Source organism: Carassius auratus, chromosome 26 (genome assembly GCF_003368295.1).
Source record: "Carassius auratus strain Wakin chromosome 26, ASM336829v1, whole genome shotgun sequence".
Lineage (NCBI taxonomy): Eukaryota > Metazoa > Chordata > Actinopteri > Cypriniformes > Cyprinidae > Carassius > Carassius auratus.
The window spans coordinates 22,117,128-22,136,886 of record NC_039268.1 but is presented as its reverse complement, the minus strand read 5'-3'; the positions used below and the strand labels follow the sequence as shown (position 1 = coordinate 22,136,886).

Sequence of the window (19,759 nt, the reverse complement as noted above, 5' to 3'; positions counted from 1 at the left end):
GCAGGAGCCCTCTCTATGCCGTGACAGCTGCGTCGCGACGTATTCACAATCACAGTTACGCAAGACAATGCGCTCAGTAGCGTGAAGCGGGACTACTGGACCGAGCTTGGGTCAAACATTTATTATGTTTTATATATATATATATATATATATATATATATATATATATATATATATATATATATATATAACTGTATAGTTTTATGTCTTACCTAATCGCTGTGTATTTTTATTCCAAGGCTATTAAAGTTTCCCACGGCCCAACATTACAACGTTGTACATGTTACTTTTCTCATCGCTATTGTTGATGGACCAATCGCAGTAGTTTATGATTCACTCACTATGACGTTTTTCAAATGCATTTCTTTGAAACTGCGCAAGCGAGATTTTTATTTATATGCAAAGTATCAGAGCATCAGATTTAAACGATTACATATCGGGTGTTTAAAAATATCTCCAATAAACGCACAAAACACACCGAGACTTTTTTGTGGCCGTAAAGCGCCCTCTAGTGTAAAAAATTAAGTGTATTTCAGTGCACGTTACTGAACGTTCTATGGAACAACACAATTTAAACAATAGTAATAACCAACATACATATATATATATATTATAATTCCATGTATTTTTATTTCTAAACAAAATATAAAGGAAATACGTGTGGCATACAATATTTTTGCAAAGAACAATGTGATCAATAATCACGAAGAGCATATTAATAAACATATTCCCTTAGTTGCCTTTATTGCACAATAAAATACATACAAAAAATCTTCACCGACTTTATCAATCCGGTCACGACCGTCAGTTGCTATTTCTCCACCCGTTCTTTGAATTAATCATTAAAACAAAACTACTACAAAACAGCAGAAACACACCCCAATGGCTCATTTCAACCTTGTCCCCTGAGTTTAGTGTCAGTCCTACAAAGTGAGCAAGCTCCTATGTCCCTTAAACTGAACTGAAGTTGTACAGTATTGCAACTAAGCAATAAATATAACTTCACACACACACACAAACACACAGCATTACAGAATGATCTTTAAGCACACAAATGATCATAATGTAAAAAAAGTGTGCAACTAATATATCAGAAATTAACATGAAAACTGATTGAGGAAATGATTCCCTCCTCTGCCTATAACCTAACCCTAAATTTAAACTTAATCTTAAGTCAGTATAGAAAGTCTTATTTTTGTATTTACTGTTATACAATGGCACCAGAAATATAACTATACATTTTCAAATAAAATTACAATTTGTTCTGATGATAGATCATATATATATATATATATATATATATATATATATATATATATATATACACACACACAATAACAATCAGTTGCCGAATGTTTGCTATTACAAAGAAAATCAATGCACCCAAAAAAATACTCACTTACTTATTAAAATAAAATATCCCCCGCTGTACATTCAACATAATGAAGTTATTGTAGTGGAAGGAGCCATAATTGTCAGAGCATTATATTTTATACTCCGTCAGTCTTCTCTCATAATAATAATAAGCATTATAAATACAATGAGTGAAAAGTAATTGCAAAAGGAATATAAAAAAGAAAGCACTTACATATCTCATAAAAAAAAAAATCCTTAGGCAACATGGCTCACTTTTAAAAACTGGCGAAAACAATATTATGTAATATGTCTAATATTTCAAAACAGCACTAGACGAGCTTAAAATGCACACAAAACCAGATCTGATTGCATGTCTCGTGTGTCTAATGTCCCTTGTGTCCTGTAGTGGATGTTTGAGGCTGTAGTTTCTCAGATTTCCTGTCTTTGGTCTCGGAGTCAGAGGCTGAGTCTGAATCCTGCGCCTGCTGCTGTTTCAGCCACATGTCAGAGTACAGGCCTCCCTTCGCCAGCAGCTCCTCGTGCCTACCACAAACAACACCGGACTTGTAACCACATCGCATTAACTTGGTCTAGATGTGTGTTCAGTGTTCCAGTTAATAAACCCACCTTCCTCTCTCCACAATCTGTCCATCACGAAGTACAAGAATCACATCGGCTCCAATCACAGTCGACAATCTGCAATATGCAAATCAGTGATGGCGTTATACAATAAGAAATTCTTTAATCTAGTTTCATGACTAGTATTTGATGGAAGATGATTTGGGTCATTGATTTAATGATGTGTTTACCTGTGTGCCACCACAATGGTGGTTCTGTTGGCACAGACTTTAGCCAGCGAGGCCTGAATGTTTCTCTCAGTCTGTGTGTCTAGAGCAGAGGTGGCCTATGGGTAGAGTAGAAGATAAGTAGTAGTAAATGAGTCTATCAAGAAAAAAGTAGACAAACAAATCTCTTTTACAGTTTTTGTTCTGCTTGTTTTCTATTTCTGTCCAGTATAGCGGAGAAGCTCCGCCCACTGAAATTCCATTGGTCCAAAATCCATCATCGCATATCAAACTAAAAGTTTGGGGACAGTTAGATTTTTTTTTTTTTTTTTTATGTTTTAAAAGAAGTCTATAATGCCCATTAAAGCTATAATTAATAAATAACAAAAAAAGAGAAGAATTGTTATATATTACAAAAATTGTATTTAACTGCTTTGCTGCTTAATATTTTACTGGAAAGTGACTTTTTTTAAGGATTTTTCCATAAACAAAAAGTTAAAAAGAACAGTGTTTATTTTGTTATATTGTAAATAAATTAACAATTACATTTACGCTTTTATTATCAAAATAGTAATTTCTTAAATTGTCTTAAAGAATCTAACAAACTCTTGAAGAGTATTGCAACTGCACAGCATTATCTGATTAAAAGAAATAATAAAAAAAACATCTCAATAATAAATCATTTAAACAAAAGGCAAAACGGGGATGATTCCCACATCACGTATGCATTCTCCCATAATGCACTGGTGATGTCGTACCTCATCGAGAAGGATGATCTGTGGCGCTTTGAGGATGGTGCGAGCGATGGCGACTCTCTGCTTCTCTCCTCCGCTCAACTTGAGTCCCCTCTCACCCACCGGAGTGTCATAGCCTACAAATAAATATCAATTATGAATATCACTTAGACTCAAACTGGATGGCATCCTTGTGTTATTTTAGTATCAATGAGATACCATTATTGTATCCATTTTAATTTGATATCCATTTTTAAGTTTTGGTTGCGTTTTTTGCCATTTCAGCAGTTTTTGTCTTTTTTTTTATTTCAGGTTTAGTTTTAGTTATTTTAGTAAATAAAGTTAAACTAAATATTTTTTTACATTTTATATAAGTACATTTTATAAATGTCACATTTTATTTATTTATTGACTACAGTTTAAATATGTGACCCTGGACCACAAAACCAGTCTCTGGGGTATATTTGTAGAAATAAGCAAAAAAAAAAAAAACATTGTATGGGTCAAAATTATAGATTTTTCTTTTATTCCAAAAATCATTTGAACATTAAGTAAGGATTATGTTCCATGAACATAGTTTGTAAATTTCCTATCGTAAATATATCAAAACTTAATTTTTGATTAGTAATATGCATTGCAAAGTACTTCATTTGGACAACTTTAAAAGCAATTTTCCTTAATATTTAGATTTTTTGCATCCTCAGATTCCAGATATTCCAATAGCTGTATCTCAGCCAAATATTGTCTGATCCTAACAAGCCATAAATCAATGGAAAGATTATTTATTCAGCTTTCAGAGAATGTATAAATCTCAATTTCGAGAAACTGACCCTTATGACTGGTTTTGTGGTTCAGAGTCACATATGATTAGAAGCTGTAAAGTTGTAGATTTCGTCTACATGGTTCTCACCCTCCGGGAAGGTTATGATTTTGTCATGGATGTCAGCAGCGATGGCAGCCTCCTCCACCTCCTGGTCAGACGCAGTAACTCGACCGTAGCGGATGTTCTCTCGAATGCTGTCGTTAAACAGGACGGTATCCTGAGGTACAACGCCAATGTGAGCGCGCAGAGAGGACTGCTTCACCTGATGCACAAGCAGACGTGACACATTTAGAGCAATTTCAACTGCTATGACAGGAATTTAAAGGTACTGTCGGGGTGCCCTTTGTTCTTGTATCAATGACAGGTTCACCTTTGAGATGTCTTGGTCATCTATTTTTACACACCCGCCCTGAACGTCATAAAAACGGAAAAGCAGACGGATGATGGTGCTCTTCCCTGATCCAGACTGTCCGACCTGAAATAAACCAATGAAAATTAATACACATACACAAGTGGTCAAAAAATAATTTTTTGTGGATTTGGTGCTAAGTAATTAACAATGGTTATTATTTGTTTTGTTTTTTGAGGAAAAACTGCAATCATTTTTTTAGGATTCTTTGATTTAAAAAAAATTATATGAAATAAAAAAATCTTCTGTAACTTTATAATGTCTTTACTTTAACTTTAATTCAAATTAATGACTCTTTAATGAATAAAACTATTAATTTCTTTTTGTTTAAAAAAAAATCTTTAAATCCAAACTCTTGAATGGTAGATTCACGCAAAAATATTAAGCAGCACAACTGTTTTCAACATTGATAATAGGAAATATTTCTTGAGCAGCAGATAATAGAATAGGATAGGATAGAAGAGAGTAGAATAGAATAGAATAGAATAGAATAGAATATCATAGAATAAAATAGGACATAACAGGATATGATAGAACAGAACATGATAGAATAGAACAGAATAGGATAGAAACAGAACTTAATAGAATAGAACAGAATAAAATAGAATAGTACAGAATAGGATATAATAGAACCTAATAGAATAGAATAGAATAGTACAGAATAGGATATGATAGAACAGAACAGGATAGAATAGAACCGAATAGGATTGAGTAGAACCTAATATAATAGAATAGAATAGTACAGAATAGAACCTAATAGAATAGAATAGTACAGAATAGAATATAATAGAACAGAACAGGATAGAATAGAACCTAATAGAATAGAATAGAATAGAACAGAATAGGATATGATAGAACAGAACAGGATAGAACAGAACATAATAGAACCTAATAGAATAGAATAGAACAGAATAGAATAAAATAGGACATAATAGTACAGAATAGGATATGATAGAACAAAACAAAACAGGATAGAATAGAACAGAACAGAATAGAATAGAATAGAATAGACTTACAAGTGCAACTGTTTGTCCGGGGAGAACGGTAAAAGAGACGTCTTTTAGAATCTCCTTGCTGCAAAAAAAATCCCATTTTGAATATTTTAATTTGTGACACAAATTACTCTATTAATCACAAAATAAAAAACAGTAGAAACGAATAGGAGTTATGAGTGAAGCTGCTCACCCTTGCGTGTAGCTGAAGAAGACATTCTCAAACTCTACTTTTCCCCGTCTGTAGTCCAGGTTTCCAGCGTTGACCTCATCCTTCACCTACATTAAATCATCATGTCTTTAATTATCCCAAAGCTTCTGTGTAACAAACCTCAATGAAAACCCCCCGCTCACCTCCTCCTCCTCAGTGAAGAGCTTGAACATGCTTTCCATATCAATAAAGGAATTCTGGATCATTCTGTTAGAGGAAAGATAGACGTTTACCGTTTGATCTTTTAAAGAAATGTATACTTATCTGTACACAGATGAGAAAATCTTCATGCCTGTAGTATGTTCCAAACCAGTTGAGAGGGGTGTAGAGCTGGATGATGTACGTCCCAAACAGCACATAATCTCCCACCTGGAAGACCATGATGAGTTACACAAACTCAAAACCAAAATCTCTGCTTGTTCACTGCTCAGTGAAGTAATATATTTATATTGTTTTGTTTTTCCCCGTTTGTTTTATTTCACTTCTGCGAAAGCCCGTTCCCACCACTAAATAAAAAAAAAAGGGTATTGCGACTTTTTATCTCATAATTTCCCCCCCATAATTTTGATACAAACTCACAATTCTGACTTTTTTCTCCAAGTTGCAAATGAGAAATAGAGTCAGAATTGCGTGATATAAACTCGCAAATGCGCGTTATGTAGTCAGAATTGCAAGATTTGAGATTTTGCGATTCTTAGAAAAGAAATCGGATTTTCTTTTCTCACAAATTTTGACTATTTTTTTTTATAACACACCAATTTAAGAAAAAAAGTCAGAATTTCTTAGTTTATATCTCACAATTCTGACATTATCAGAATTGCAACTTAATATCTCGCAATTGTGAATTTATATCGACCATTATGAGAGTAAAAAAGTCTGAATTGTGAGATAAAAAGTCACAATTAATTATTATATGTATTATATATATAATATAATATATATAATATATATATAATAGAATACTAATATTATACTGTATCAGTTTGATTGTTATGTACCTTCCGGTCACATTAAATTAACCACCACAATCATATTAAAATACATTTCAGAGATAGTGTACTGTGACCGTGAAATGACAATAAGAGTAGAACCTCTGAAGTGGAAATATAACAATGGCATTTCAATAATAATCTCATAAATAGAAAGTAATGTAGTGCATTAGACAAAAAAGTGCTTTTTATGAAGCAACACTGAAACTTTCGAAAGAAGCAACATGTCATTTAACTGAGGTGTGCATTTATTGGCTGTTTTATAATGACTTTGAAAGTGGCTCATCCAATCAAATGGTAAACTCAGAAGAACTGTCCACTGTATACATACTCACAATACCTGCTATAAACCATAGATTATTTGATGGCCAGTGGTGTGATATCGGAGTAGTCTTCACTGTTTGTACCTGAAACTTTCCCTCGGTCACGAAGTACGCACAGAGCAGAGATCCGGTCAGAAGACCCAAGCCGATGATGAGGTTCTGCGTTTGATTCAAGAGAGCCAGAGATGCGTTGGTCTTCCACTCCGATACCTGAGCAAAAGAGAAAGTGTTATTTATTTATATTACTGTGAACGTCAGATAAAAATAAAGATGAAACACTACAAATGTTGTGTGGAGATCAGTCTAAAAAAAAAAACTCTGAACAAATGTTACCTGATATTTCAAGATAGCATTCTCAAAGTTACCCACTTCATAACTCTCTGCATTGTAATATTTGACCTGTTGACAATATCATAATCTTAATCACAGCATATGCACAGCACAATTGTATTATTTTGTGTAACAAACATTCTGACGCCTTAGTCAAACAAATCGTAGCCATACCGTCTCAAAGTTCAATAAAGAGTCCACAGCTTTCGATTTGGCATTGTTATCTTGTGTGTTCATATCTCGTCTGTATTTAGTTCTCCATTCAGTGATAACAATAGTGAGAGCTGACCGAGACACACATAACAGCAATCAACCAATCAATCAAATGCTGATCTAGTATATTTCCATTCTTCTTTCTTTAGTGAGTCTTGAGATGAAAGAATCAAACAATACTGCACTCCATTTTCTTGAGTTTAGATATGTACAGTACACACTATTTATGAAGCATGAACTGTTTATGCAGTATACGGTTCACATTTTGTGAATTACCTGTAAAGCAATATCAAGTGCTATTTTAAAATAATCATTTTTATTTATAAAACCATAGAGTGACACCAATTAATGAATCTTTATAATGCTATTTTGTTATATACTGAAGCATTTATATTATATATATATTAGCTTGAATTTATACTGAATTCATATTTTCAGTTTTCACTATAATTTTAGTATTTTGATATATGCTTTTGTCATTTTTATTATTATTTTTATATATTATTCCCACATCTATTTAACTTTATTTTTATTCCAGTTTTGCTTTTAGTAATTTGTTTATTTCATTTATTCTAATTTGTCCATTTATGTTTTTAACCTTATATTTATATTTGATGTCATTTCTGCTTTAATCCAATAACTGGAAATAATTTTTAATTGTTTTTATTTAACAAACATTATGCAATGGTGTGGCAAAAAATATTGCAGAATGTTTGCATACTGCATTCTGTTTCAGCTGCTACACTTACAGAAGGCAGTATATGTTCTGCACAATATGCTAACAAACAAATAACAACACCTGAATCAGCGAGAATGATAAAAATATTCATAATTTTGATTTGTAAACCAGACTTTGGTAAGTCAATAAACATAGTTTTAATTTACTTAACCAGAAAAGAAGCAACTACAGTATCTTCAGCAATGTGTGTGTTCATGTATTCACATTTCGAAATGACTTTTGTTAGATACTTACTGAGGTAGAGGGCCATGCAAACGAAGACTATGAGGCCAAACCAGGCATTGAAATTGGAAATGAAATAGACAATGGCGATGATAATGTCAGCGATAGTGGGGAAGATGCTGAACACGATGTAGCTGTTGGATTCAAAAAAAAAAAGTATATATATATTTCAAGATAATACAAACTGAGATCACTTTTATTGTACTAACCATAGACTATGTTTTATTGCATTAATGCAAATGCATTCAAGATTAATATTGCACATCAACCTACTTGACTTTGTTTATAATTGCATTCCAGTGCTAGACATAAGAAGGTAAAAAAACGAAACAAAGTCAGCTCTGACCTCAGCAGGCTGTTGATGGATGAAGTTCCTCTGTCGATGCTTCTCAGGACTTCCCCTGTGCGGCGGCCCAGGTGCCAGCGCAGAGACAGAGAGTGCAGATGAGCGAAGAGACGCACCTGGACCACGCGGTTAGTGAACTGCTGCACTCGAATCCACAGGAACGAACGCATGTTACTTACAAACCCAGACGATCCTGCAGATGGACCCAAAAGGAGATCAGATTGGATTCTAAAGGATATTCAACATTACACTACACTGAGATTGAATTGGGAGATGTTCCCTTACCAGCTCCACCTCCCTGCAGGAACTTCAGAATCCCATAAACACACACCGTAGTGGCCAGAGTCTTCCAGGGACTCCCATCTGTCAGCTGGTTCACTGTGACAGGAGAAATAAAAATCAGAAATATATATATATATATATATATATATATATATATATATATATATATATATATATATATATATATATATATATATATACATACATACAGACAAACCAAAATGTATTCAGACACCTTTTGTCACAGTTTATTTGCTATAGTTTAGAAAATGGTTCAGTTCATAAGTGCAGCACTGCTTTGTTTGCGGCAGAAACCAAGGAAACGTTTAAAGCGCCACCTGCTGACAGAGAGTGAATCTGCATCTCGTTCAGCTCGTCTGCTGTTTCTGTTTCATGCATATATTTTTTTTATGTATAGTTTCACAAAACTCAAGTCAAACCATTCTGTTTTGCTTCAAATTTCGAAATTATACAATCTGATTTAGATTAAAAACTGCTCATGTTGCATGTATGCAGCATCTTTGCTTGGATCGTGCAGTGGTTGCTTCTCATTTTAAATGAAAAGGAGCACAGACAAAGCCCTATTTTGTTTATATGAAAATACATATTTTTTTTTTATTTGTGTTACTTATTTTATTTGGCTTGTTTTAAAATTTTAATTTAGTTTTGTTTTTTACATCTACATATTTAAATGTACTTATTTAGCAGACGCTTTTATCCAAAGAAAAGACAATAGAAGCAATCAAAACCAAAAAAAAAAGATCTATTTTAGCATATTTTTATTATAGTTAAATTTCAATTTCACAAGGAAACGTGCAGCATTTTACCCAAACCTTAGAATTAGTCTTAAATCTCATTTTATAACAAAAACAAATTGTGAATCAAATCGTGAGTTGAGTGAATCGTTACATCCCCACATCAAACCAAAACAATGTTCAGCTGTTAAATTTAAGTACACAATTAGAAAATACCAATTTATGTCAACCAATTACCAAGAAATGCTTAATTTTGTTCAGCCTGTGGTGTAAAAAGATCGCATTAGCAATTAAAGAAAAACACTTGGCAAAACATGGTGTCTGAATGAAGTGTCTGAATAGACCCCTTTTGCGCGGACGTCACAGGTACGTCACGGCGCTAGCTGGAGGCAAAACAAACGGAAAACTTGAGGCGGCTAATACAAACCAACCCAGGGTCGGCTACTCAAGGAGCTTAAAATGTCGTCTTGTTGTGTTGTTGGTTGCCAGAATCGACGGAGAACATTTTATATACATTATTGTGATTACTTGTGATTGGAATTTAAGAACATGGTAAGAAAGAATAAATACAGAAAGTTTATAATTAATTAGCAGTCTTCAGAATTTTTATTTCTAGAAAATATTTACATCTTAATAATAATTTTACTGTAATGTCACTCTTTATTTAATCTAAGGATTTATACGCCCTCAGTTTTCTTTACTATACACGCTCGGTTTCTCTATCAGGTAAGTGTAGATGTCAGGCCACTCAATCGGAGGTAATCCTGTCAGATCGTCCATCCAATGAGTGATTGTGTACGGTTCGATCAATCTGGTTCCGTCCGTTAAAGTTAACTTTTTCAAATAATTATCGTGGTCCCGGACAGTGAGTGACCTTAAATATTCAGATAAAGCAGATTATTCAGATTTTCTCCAGCCATTATTAAAAAAACAAGCTAAGAAAACTCGCTAGCTTCCGTTTGTTCAAGTGTTGAGAGGAATCTTTCTGCATCCAGCTAAGCCCCGCCCACACAAATACGTCACCTTGTTTACCAACTGTAAAAGGGTCTATAGATTTTGTTTTTGGGGTAAAATATTTCACAGTTCACTTTATTTTGACATCCTTGCTTACATAAATTAACTATTGTCCTGCACCTACTAGTAAAAAAAATATCCAAAATTGTATCTGGTATAATTTTTGTTTTGACTATATATGTGTGTGTGTGTGTGTGCACAAATAATTGATTATGGACTACATATGAATCTTATTCTTTACCTATGTTCTTGTAGTAAATGGGCACAAACACATTAATGACGCGCTCCACTGCCAGCATCCCGAGACAGAGCAGAACCAGCAGCTGGAGCAGGACGTTGCCTTTAGGCCACATGTACGGCACCAACAGACGCACCTTCTTCCCAAAATCTTTCCATGTAGACTGATTCTCATTTGAATTACCCAAAAGAGGCTGAAAACATGCAAGAGATGCATTAATAAGATTAATTATAATTACCAAAGTGAGATTTGAGAGTGAATGTAAAGTCTTACTGCTCCGTGCTCCACATCTCGCTCGTCTTCATTGACCAGAAGCATGTACGGCCGGCGTGGCAAGCCCGGAGCTTTGAGGCCTAACAGGAAAAGCAAACCCGAGCTGAAGTACCGCACCAGCCAGAAAGCAAACTCCATCTGCAGACAATGAATATTATGAACAGAATGATAATGGTTTGCTATTGTTTGTATCTGCTTGATATCATCTAAGAGTAAAGAGTGGCATTACTATAATGCGTCTCACGTTTTGTTTTAGTCATTAGCTTAAAAAACGTTTAAGCAGTGTAGCTAACTGAATTTGTGTTCTGTAATTAGTGAGAAGTTAAACCAATTTAAAACAAAGTACATAAAATATCATATATTAAATATGAAATTTTTTTAAATCAAATAAAAATTGGGAGTTATACTTAAAAAAAAAACACACATATATATATATATATATATATATATATATATAAAAATAAATAAATAAAAGTAAAAAAATGTATAATTATTGTTAATGTATTAAAAGTTTAACTATTAATAATATAATATTTAATTATAAAACACATTATAACATAGCTATTTGATTGTCCTGTGATAATTACAATGGTAAATGTAATAATAATAATAATAAGCTGTATACACAGTATAATAGCTCAATTATTTTAATTGAATTTTATATGTCCAATATGTATATTTGCAAACTTTTTTATTTGAAAACTGGACTTTTTTGTTAATTGTTTTCTTCTTTTAGGAAAATCTGGCCAATTTATTGCCATTTTTACAACATGGATTCAACATTCAATGTTTTAACAGCTAGACTAGAATGAGTAGAGTGAAACTTTCTGGTCATGAAGTGTCACAGAATCTGTTATCTGATTGGTCAATCTCGAAGAGGTGGGGTGTGGCTAATGCAAGCGGGAAGGAATGCGGCAGAACTGACAATGACTCGACACTATTTCCATGTCACTGTCTACTATGTAAAGAAAAAACACATAATGACTCAACAATATTATTTTTCAATGACAGTCAAACTTAATTGCTGAGTCACTGCTGAGTTGTTAAACCTCATCTGCTGGATCCAGAAACATTATTGTAAAAACAAAAAATCATATTTTCACACTATTACCAAGATGCTGAGTCATGGTGTGTGAGCAGGATTCCTACATCTGTCACCACTTTCAAACCCTTGCACTTAAGACAGAACAATGGCATCAGTGCCAAAGGTTAGAGTACAGAAACAGATGATAATACAATATAGGCTACAATACATTAAAAAAATAAAAAAACACTAAAAGTACTACAATCTGGTGCATAACTTAACATAATTCAATAGCAATGATGTTAAAGACTGGTAAGCCATTGCTTTCCACTTGGTGGATGAAAAACAGACAAAAAAAATCCTGTATACTTATATTAATGCAAATTGTCATTAACATAAACAATAAACAATCACACACACACACACACACACACACACACACACTTACCTGTTGATCAAATGTTTCCAGAGTCCACCACCACTGAGGGCTCATCCATGACACATACGCCAGGTTTTCGGCAGCAAACGCAACGGCCCAGTACATCAGCAGTACCGTACTGTGTCCTCTGGTTCTGTCCCGCAGCAGAACCCTCCTCCTCTCCAGACGCAGCAGGGCCACGGCCCAAATCCAGCCCAGCATGGAGAGACAGCCATACACGACCACGTACCCCGGCAGCTCTCCGCTGCGGGCGACCCGAAACACCATCCAGCCCAGAGCCTGCAGGACGAGCAGCACCGACAGGCCCACCTGGAGCCGGAAGAGTCGCGAGCGGGGGATGAACTTGGGCTCCATGGCTGTGCCGTAACGGCTGTAGCATATGCACAGAAACGTGCCGAAGAGGACGGAGAGCGTGAGGAGGACGGATGGCACGAGGGTGAAGTAGAAGCACAGAGTCAGACCGCCCTCCACCCAGACCTCCTGCATGGAGACCCCCGCCTCACAGTAACTCTTCAGCTCCACCATGATAATGATGATGACGGACCCACACAAAGAATATCTGGAAGAAAACAATATGGTAAGGATACCTGATCAACTTTTGCTTCCAACAACCAAACAAAAATAATAATAATTCTATGGTACTGTATGGATTCACAAACTATAGTGTTTACTCCAGTGTATTTACTACAAGATACAAAGAATATCACAATAATGTCAAGTGGAAAATGATATATTTTCATAGTATATGTGCAAAGAAATAAGCATTCCTATGCTACATGCCCCAAAACTGTATACTACCATAGTAAACGTAGAAAGTACCAGCGTTAGTATAGTTAAACTGGTATACTAAAACTAAAATCATAATTTCAGAATCATAAATTCAAAATCTAAAAAGGCACTTAAAGGCTTTTACAATTGAACTCTTTATGAATAAAATGCCAGCTTTCTATTACACCACCATGGTTTTACAACGATACTCTACTATGGTACAGTTCTTCTTTGTAAGTGTAATTTATAACCATGCATATCAAAGTAACGTAGTATTACTATCTGATACCAGGCTCATGTAAACTTGTGTTAGGCCAATTAAATTAGATACTGAACTAACCTGTTTCAGATGTCACTGAGATCCTTCTAGTCTTCCGAGTGCGTCTTCGAATAAAGGTGTCCTCTCAGATGAACGTAAGCGCTGCTAAATCAATTAAACGTCTGCGTTTACTGAATGTCCTTGCAGCCTTAAACTCACACCGTTCAACTCCAACACATCCACGACTTACACAATAATAACACCGGGACAAACCGACGTCACTCCGCAGACCGGAGTCTGGCGGTGCTTCATGGTCCTAGTGCACAGAAACTCAACAAAGAGCTGTCATGGGCCATGTTACTTTTCTCAACGCTAATAAGAATTGTCCAATCACAGTTCGTTGTGATTACTGAATGATTTTTTTTTTAACAGTTTAGTCATTACTGAAGTGGATTTCATATCTATGTAAAATATAAAGTGTTAGAAAGAATGAAATGATATAAACGATTATACTTATTTTTTACAACGTAAATGTCTACGGTAAGATAAAAAAACGTCATAAGATTTGAATGGGACTCAGTGGGAGGTTTGGCTTTCAGAGCAGCCGAGCGCCCCCTGAAGGAATAAACTATTTTATTTTATTTTATTTTATTTTATTTTATTTTATTTTGTTTTATTTTGTTTTGTTTTGTTTTGTTTTATTTTATTTTATTTTATTTTATTTTATTTTATTTTATTTTATTTTATTTTATTTTATTTTATTGTTGCAAACTGGTAATTTACCAGCAGAGGACAGCATTATACAGGTTATGTTCGTCTTTTGCTTACTGAAACTGTGGTTATACTCTACTACACAACTACATTCTATTTTTTGCTAGTATGTGCAGCAGTACATATCAATTGCATTTATATTTTGCTGTCTAATCAAATGATGAGTAAACATCATCATTGCTGACATTACTTTTAAATTAATTCATCATGGAAATGGAAGGTCAAGTCGTAGCATTGCATTGTCATCCAGATATTCCCAGGGGCGCTGCACAAGATCCCAGGCCCTATGCATAGGCAGTCCTAATGCCCCCCCTTCCTCCCTTGAAAATCTATATTCCAGACTTTTCAAGTGCCTGCTCTCCCTTTTGGGGCCCTGGTAATCAGTACTGGTTTTACCCCCAGTCCGACGCCCCTGGATATTCCGTGCATCCAGAACATTCAGAGATACTGTACATTCGACTACATACTGTAACATTAGTACGTGTAGCACAGCAGTGTGCTGTTGTGAACACATGCTGTGTCTTTGTTTTGCATTGTACTTTATCCTTCTGCACACTTGACCAAAAAAAAAAAAAAAAGAACCCTTCTACTCTATTTATTTAATTTGTTCGCTTATTTTTGTATGTGCATGCATGTTTAGCTGAATTACACAGGTTCGTATAAAAAAAAAATAATAATAAATAAAAAATTTATCAGCAAAGTTTAGAAATTTAGTTTTACAAAATCATAATCAAGACACGAGAGACATGTGAGACTAGGATTGTGTGTATTTACTAGAATAAAGAAAAACAAGATATGCTCACAGAGAGCATTTTTGAAAGCTGTGGGGAATTATTGTGGATTGTTTCTGGTTCCTGATTTCTATATGGAACTATATAAGGGTCAAAGGTAATCATCCATGGTGGCTTGGCTGTAGCATCACAACCTCAAAGGCTAAAATGTCTTATAAAGATGTGTGCATGTAGTACGTCTATACACTATAACAAGCATCGAAAAGTGAAATGGTATAAATATGAACACTTCGATATGGAAAAGGTAATCAGTCATCAAAACAGAATCCAGAATTAGTTGCTGAAGTGACATCTGTGTTCATTCATTTTTACCAAGACAAATTGGTAAATTTGGCTCTTCATTTCCTGAATACACTGAAGTGAAGTCTGTGATCTGTAGACATGTATGTGTTATTAATAGAGGAGGTCAGTGAAGCCCAGACTCTGGATTATAAAGACTAACAGGAACTTAATTGTTTCCTGAGTGTCTGCAACTTGGGCTGCAAAAGAAAGGTAATTAAATCTCCTCCTCCATTATGAACATTTCATTGTTGACGGGGGTCTTCATTAAGGGGTTAATTATGAGCTCTGACAGGGTTCGTCTCGCTTCATGACAGGAGGCCTTTTGTCATCTTTATCTGGGTTGGTCTACCTTCCAAATGCAAATACTAGAGGAACAGGGTCATTTACACAGAGTATAATAACTCAAGTGCTTTATTAGAAGACAGTTAGGCTTCCAAACGCAATGCAAAAAAGGAAATAACACTAGAATGCAATCATTTATAAATTGCCAAAAAAAAAGAAAAAAAGAAAGAAAGAAATATAAATGATTAATACGTGTCAAAATTGTGCATGCTTATGTATTAACACATTTTTAAACAAATTCTAAAATAAAAATATTTCTTTAATGACACAAAAACGCTGTTAGAAAAAAAAAAACTACAATGTTGTTATACTAATAAAATGAGAAGAAAAGTACAATGAAAGAAAAATACAAATATTCAAGAAATTAAATGAAAATAGTGTCTTTTTAAATATTGTATATATTATGGATAAATTGTAAAAAAAAAAAAAATGATTTGAAATATAGATACAACAACAAAATATGATGTACATATCAAAGTACACATATTCAAAATACATTATCTTAAAAGTAATATCTCAAGAAGTTTTGACTCCCAAGTAAATTGATCTTATTCTAAGGATGTCTGTTTAGACTTCTTACTGGAAAACATTTATTTTTTGTTTAGTTTTTTCAGTGTTTGCCAGCACTTTTTTCTCTTAACTTTACATACATTGAATTCATTTTTATTGCATTTTATTGTACAGCTGTGCCTCAATCCATACTCGATCTATCTATCTATCTATCTATCTATACAGGTGGGAAAGTTATATATATATATATATATATATTTGCCTTTAAAACTTTTATTTTGCACAAATACACTTTGTGATTTAATATCAGCTGGTCTTTAAAAACCACTTTGTGATTTAATATCAGCTGGTCTTTAAAAACAGTGACCCTTGATTTCATTTCACAACAACATTTAGTAACTTATCATAATGGCCCTTAATTATTATAATTCCCCTCTTTACCATCGCCAGCAGTTCTTTCTGGGCATTTGGAGGACAGCAAACTGCAGCAGCGCCATAAAAAATGTGGTTTATTACTCATTACTGGGTCACTGTGAGTCAATGGATGTGTTAGTAAAACACACAGAAATAACACAACATCAGCCGGGCTAAAAACACACCATTATACGTCTATGCCCCACTTCATATTAATAAAGCTTCCCATTGCTTTTATGGCCATTTTAATTATGTCTATTTGTCTTCCTGTTCCCGTGAGCCCTGTGCACGGACGCAGTCAGTTTCAAATCAAGACACAGACCATAAAACTCTGTCACCAAAATATAAAATTGGATTTGTAATGCAAGAGGCTGTGTATTAGGCTCACTGCTCCATGTTCTCTAAAGAGAAAAATAAAGCTCGGAACATAAATAGACATTTTGGAAGCAATCTCAAATCTTTTATTCATGTCAAACAAGGTTTACATAACCAATTAAGGATGCACATGTTGAATTAATAGTTATTCAACTAATATATATATATATATAAATAATAAGTGCTGTCAAACGTTTAATCCCATCCAAAATAAGTTTACGTAATGTGTAAATGTATATATATATATATATATATATAAATACATGCACACAAGCATATATTTATGAGAAATACACTGTTGTATAATATTTTCAAAATATATACTGTGTATTTATACATACACAATTTTTATTTTGGTTGCAATTAATCGTTTGACACAGAAATAAATACAGTAATATACACACAGTAATATTATATATACACATTTTTAATGTGACTTATGCTCAACTACTTCAATTTCAAATTTTCAAATAATTGATTTTGCTGACGTGCAGCTGAATTTTCATCATCATTCCTCCGGTCTTCAGTGTCACATGATCCTTCAGAAATCATACTAACATGCTGATTTGCTGCTCAAAAAAGATTGTTGTGCTCCCTGATTTTTAAAATATATACACACAAAGAATAACATTTGTAAGAAACTATCTCGGTGACCCCTCACTTTTTCATACATTCAAACTTAGTTTGATTTGACACTCAATATGTTCTTAATAAAAAGTGGTTGAACAATCTTATAAGCGAGAACGTTTCATTTGAATTGAACTTTTTTGTACTCTAAAAGCATATAAGCACACTCAGTCACATACACCAGTGTCACTTTTACAGCAAACTGAAAAATCGTTGAGTAGCAAGTTGTAACTATGCTTCAAACCGGTAAATAGCGCTGCATCAGCCCTTTTAAAAGCTGAAGGGTCATTTACTACAAATGGGATCCCCAGAACAGAAACAAGAAGCTAATGGGCTTTAACCAACTAACTGCAGGCAACACCAGACCAAAGAAACAAAGCACCCATTTAGATAAAACCGCTTTTATCATCATCATTCACAAGTCAACACAAGTCGTTTCTGCACCTTTGGTAAAGCAACTTTCCAAGGATAATGACACACAAAAGTCCATCTGCAACCACCAAAGCAGCCATGAGCACCAACTCCATGGAGAACTCTAGAAAAAGAAGATGAGAAGTAAGGGCTGTGACATGGATGCTTGACAGAGACCTACATCTTTGTATTTGCAGTGGCCCCAAAACATATTTGGACTCTTAAAGTTACTCTTAATATGCCAGCTAAAATCACTTTTCTGAGCCACTCTTTTTAATTATGGTGGTCTCAAGGTGAATTTTCACATATGTAAATTCATAAACTTACAATTGTTCAGTAGTTTTGCAGTAGCTTAATGTAACACATTCCAGAAGTTTTTACAATTACAAAGGGGTCGAGACTTGCCTTATTTTTCCAAGTAAAATGCATTTCCATGAGGATTCAAGGCATGTAAGATTTCAGAAATTAATACTTTTGGTCAGCAAGGATGCATTAAACTGACCAAAAGAGACTAAAGTTACATATGATTTGTCACAAGGAATGCTGTTCTTCTTATCTTTATATGTCAAAGTTTAACCCTTTAACTTGAAGTGCCATTTTAATGTTTTTGAGAGGCTTTATAAAAAAAAAAAAATCCATTTAAAAGTCAACATACACTACCGTTCAAAAGTTTGGGGTCTGCAAGATCCAGATTTTTCTGAAAGATGTCAACATGGTGACCTGGATCTTTTGACGACATCTGAGAGGACTTGTGAATTTGCAGTAGAGGCTCATCCTCCATTGACAGCTGTTCACGGACAAAAATCAGCCCAATAGTATAGCCTCATCTTCCAGTGTGGGATCTTAAAAAAAAAAAGCTTTTAAATTAGTGAATTATAACTTCAGATTTTACTTTAAAAAGCACCTGTCCCGTGTGTTCATGTTTTTACACCTGTCTGATCTTGACAGACTGAAAGGAAGAAATGGAGAAAATGTCCACACCAAAGGTGGTGAAAGGAACTCCATACAAACATTTTGGCCTGATGATTTTGTTAGGAACCACACCAGTTTGCTGACGATTAATAGACTCACCTCTCCGAGGGAATGTTGCTGAAATCTGAACGCCTCAATCGGAAATTATAACTTGTCATCCTGTATCCTGGACATGAACCTGGAATTTGTCAGCCTGGCATCCATCCTGCATCTAACGATTTTAGTTAAGGGCATAAACCAACAATAGCCCAACAGTAAAGCACTCAAAAGGTCTGTCAGGAAGAGTCGCTCACCCGCTGTTCTCGATGATCGTGTACATGGAGGCAGCTTCCCCGCTGCGGCCCAAAGTAGCTGCGCAGCGTTCCACAAACACCCGCAGAGGAACGCGATTAGCACGCACCACTGACACTTCCAGGTTTATGAAATCTCCCAGAAAGTAAGTGTTAGATGGTCGCTCATACCTCCAGTCATCTGTAGGACAGGTTAAGATCGTCAGATTAAGATCAGAAACAAAACCACGCTAGAAGACTCCATTCCTGTCATGAGTTTGAGGGAGAAGTGTAGCTGTTCTTCGCCAGCTTTCGACGCAACATAGGGAATCCAGGTGGGATGCAACACATTTCCACTCACATTGTGTTTCCTAGAAGTCGCAAGACAACATACAGGGCACATGGAGAAGCAGAGGGAGTACAACAACTTTAGTACCATTGCAATTTCAAGATTATTCTCATAACGCTTTA

General features: G+C 34.6%; 1 protein-coding gene and 1 long non-coding RNA gene across 2 annotated transcripts; both read right to left on the bottom strand.

Annotated features, from left to right (window-relative positions):
* Positions 1-715: 715 nt before the first annotated feature.
* Positions 716-13,807, bottom strand: abcb6a (ATP binding cassette subfamily B member 6 (LAN blood group) a). The gene is made up of 20 exons (XM_026204789.1): positions 13,606-13,807; positions 12,507-13,056; positions 11,035-11,172; positions 10,765-10,954; positions 8,758-8,850; positions 8,473-8,665; positions 8,139-8,260; positions 7,127-7,236; positions 6,956-7,021; positions 6,707-6,832; positions 5,603-5,679; positions 5,454-5,517; positions 5,293-5,378; positions 5,124-5,181; positions 4,069-4,173; positions 3,786-3,960; positions 2,900-3,012; positions 2,166-2,260; positions 1,984-2,052; positions 716-1,899 (listed from the first exon to the last, which is right to left on the bottom strand). The coding sequence occupies exons 2-20, from the start codon at positions 13,020-13,022 to the stop codon at positions 1,740-1,742; spliced, it is 2,556 nt and encodes an 851-aa protein (XP_026060574.1). The 5' UTR covers positions 13,023-13,056; positions 13,606-13,807; the 3' UTR covers positions 716-1,739.
* Positions 13,808-17,508: 3,701 nt separating this feature from the next.
* On the bottom strand, positions 17,509-19,759 carry LOC113044819 (uncharacterized). The gene is made up of 4 exons (XR_003275928.1): positions 19,313-19,759; positions 19,119-19,230; positions 18,708-18,889; positions 17,509-18,171 (listed from the first exon to the last, which is right to left on the bottom strand). It is a non-coding gene; the product is annotated as an uncharacterized LOC113044819 (long non-coding RNA).

Excerpts from the sequence above, each read along its gene's own strand:
- abcb6a (XM_026204789.1), bottom strand. The coding sequence starts at position 13,022 with ATGGTGGAGCTGAAGAGTTACTGTGAGGCGGGGGTCTCCATGCAGGAG. Across the intron at positions 11,173-12,506 it reads TGGAAACATTTGATCAACAG|ATGGAGTTTGCTTTCTGGCT; the intron begins GTAAGTGTGTGT and ends CATTGTCTGCAG. Across the intron at positions 7,237-8,138 it reads TTGCATGGCCCTCTACCTCA|CTCTCACTATTGTTATCACT; the intron begins GTAAGTATCTAA and ends TGTCTCGGTCAG.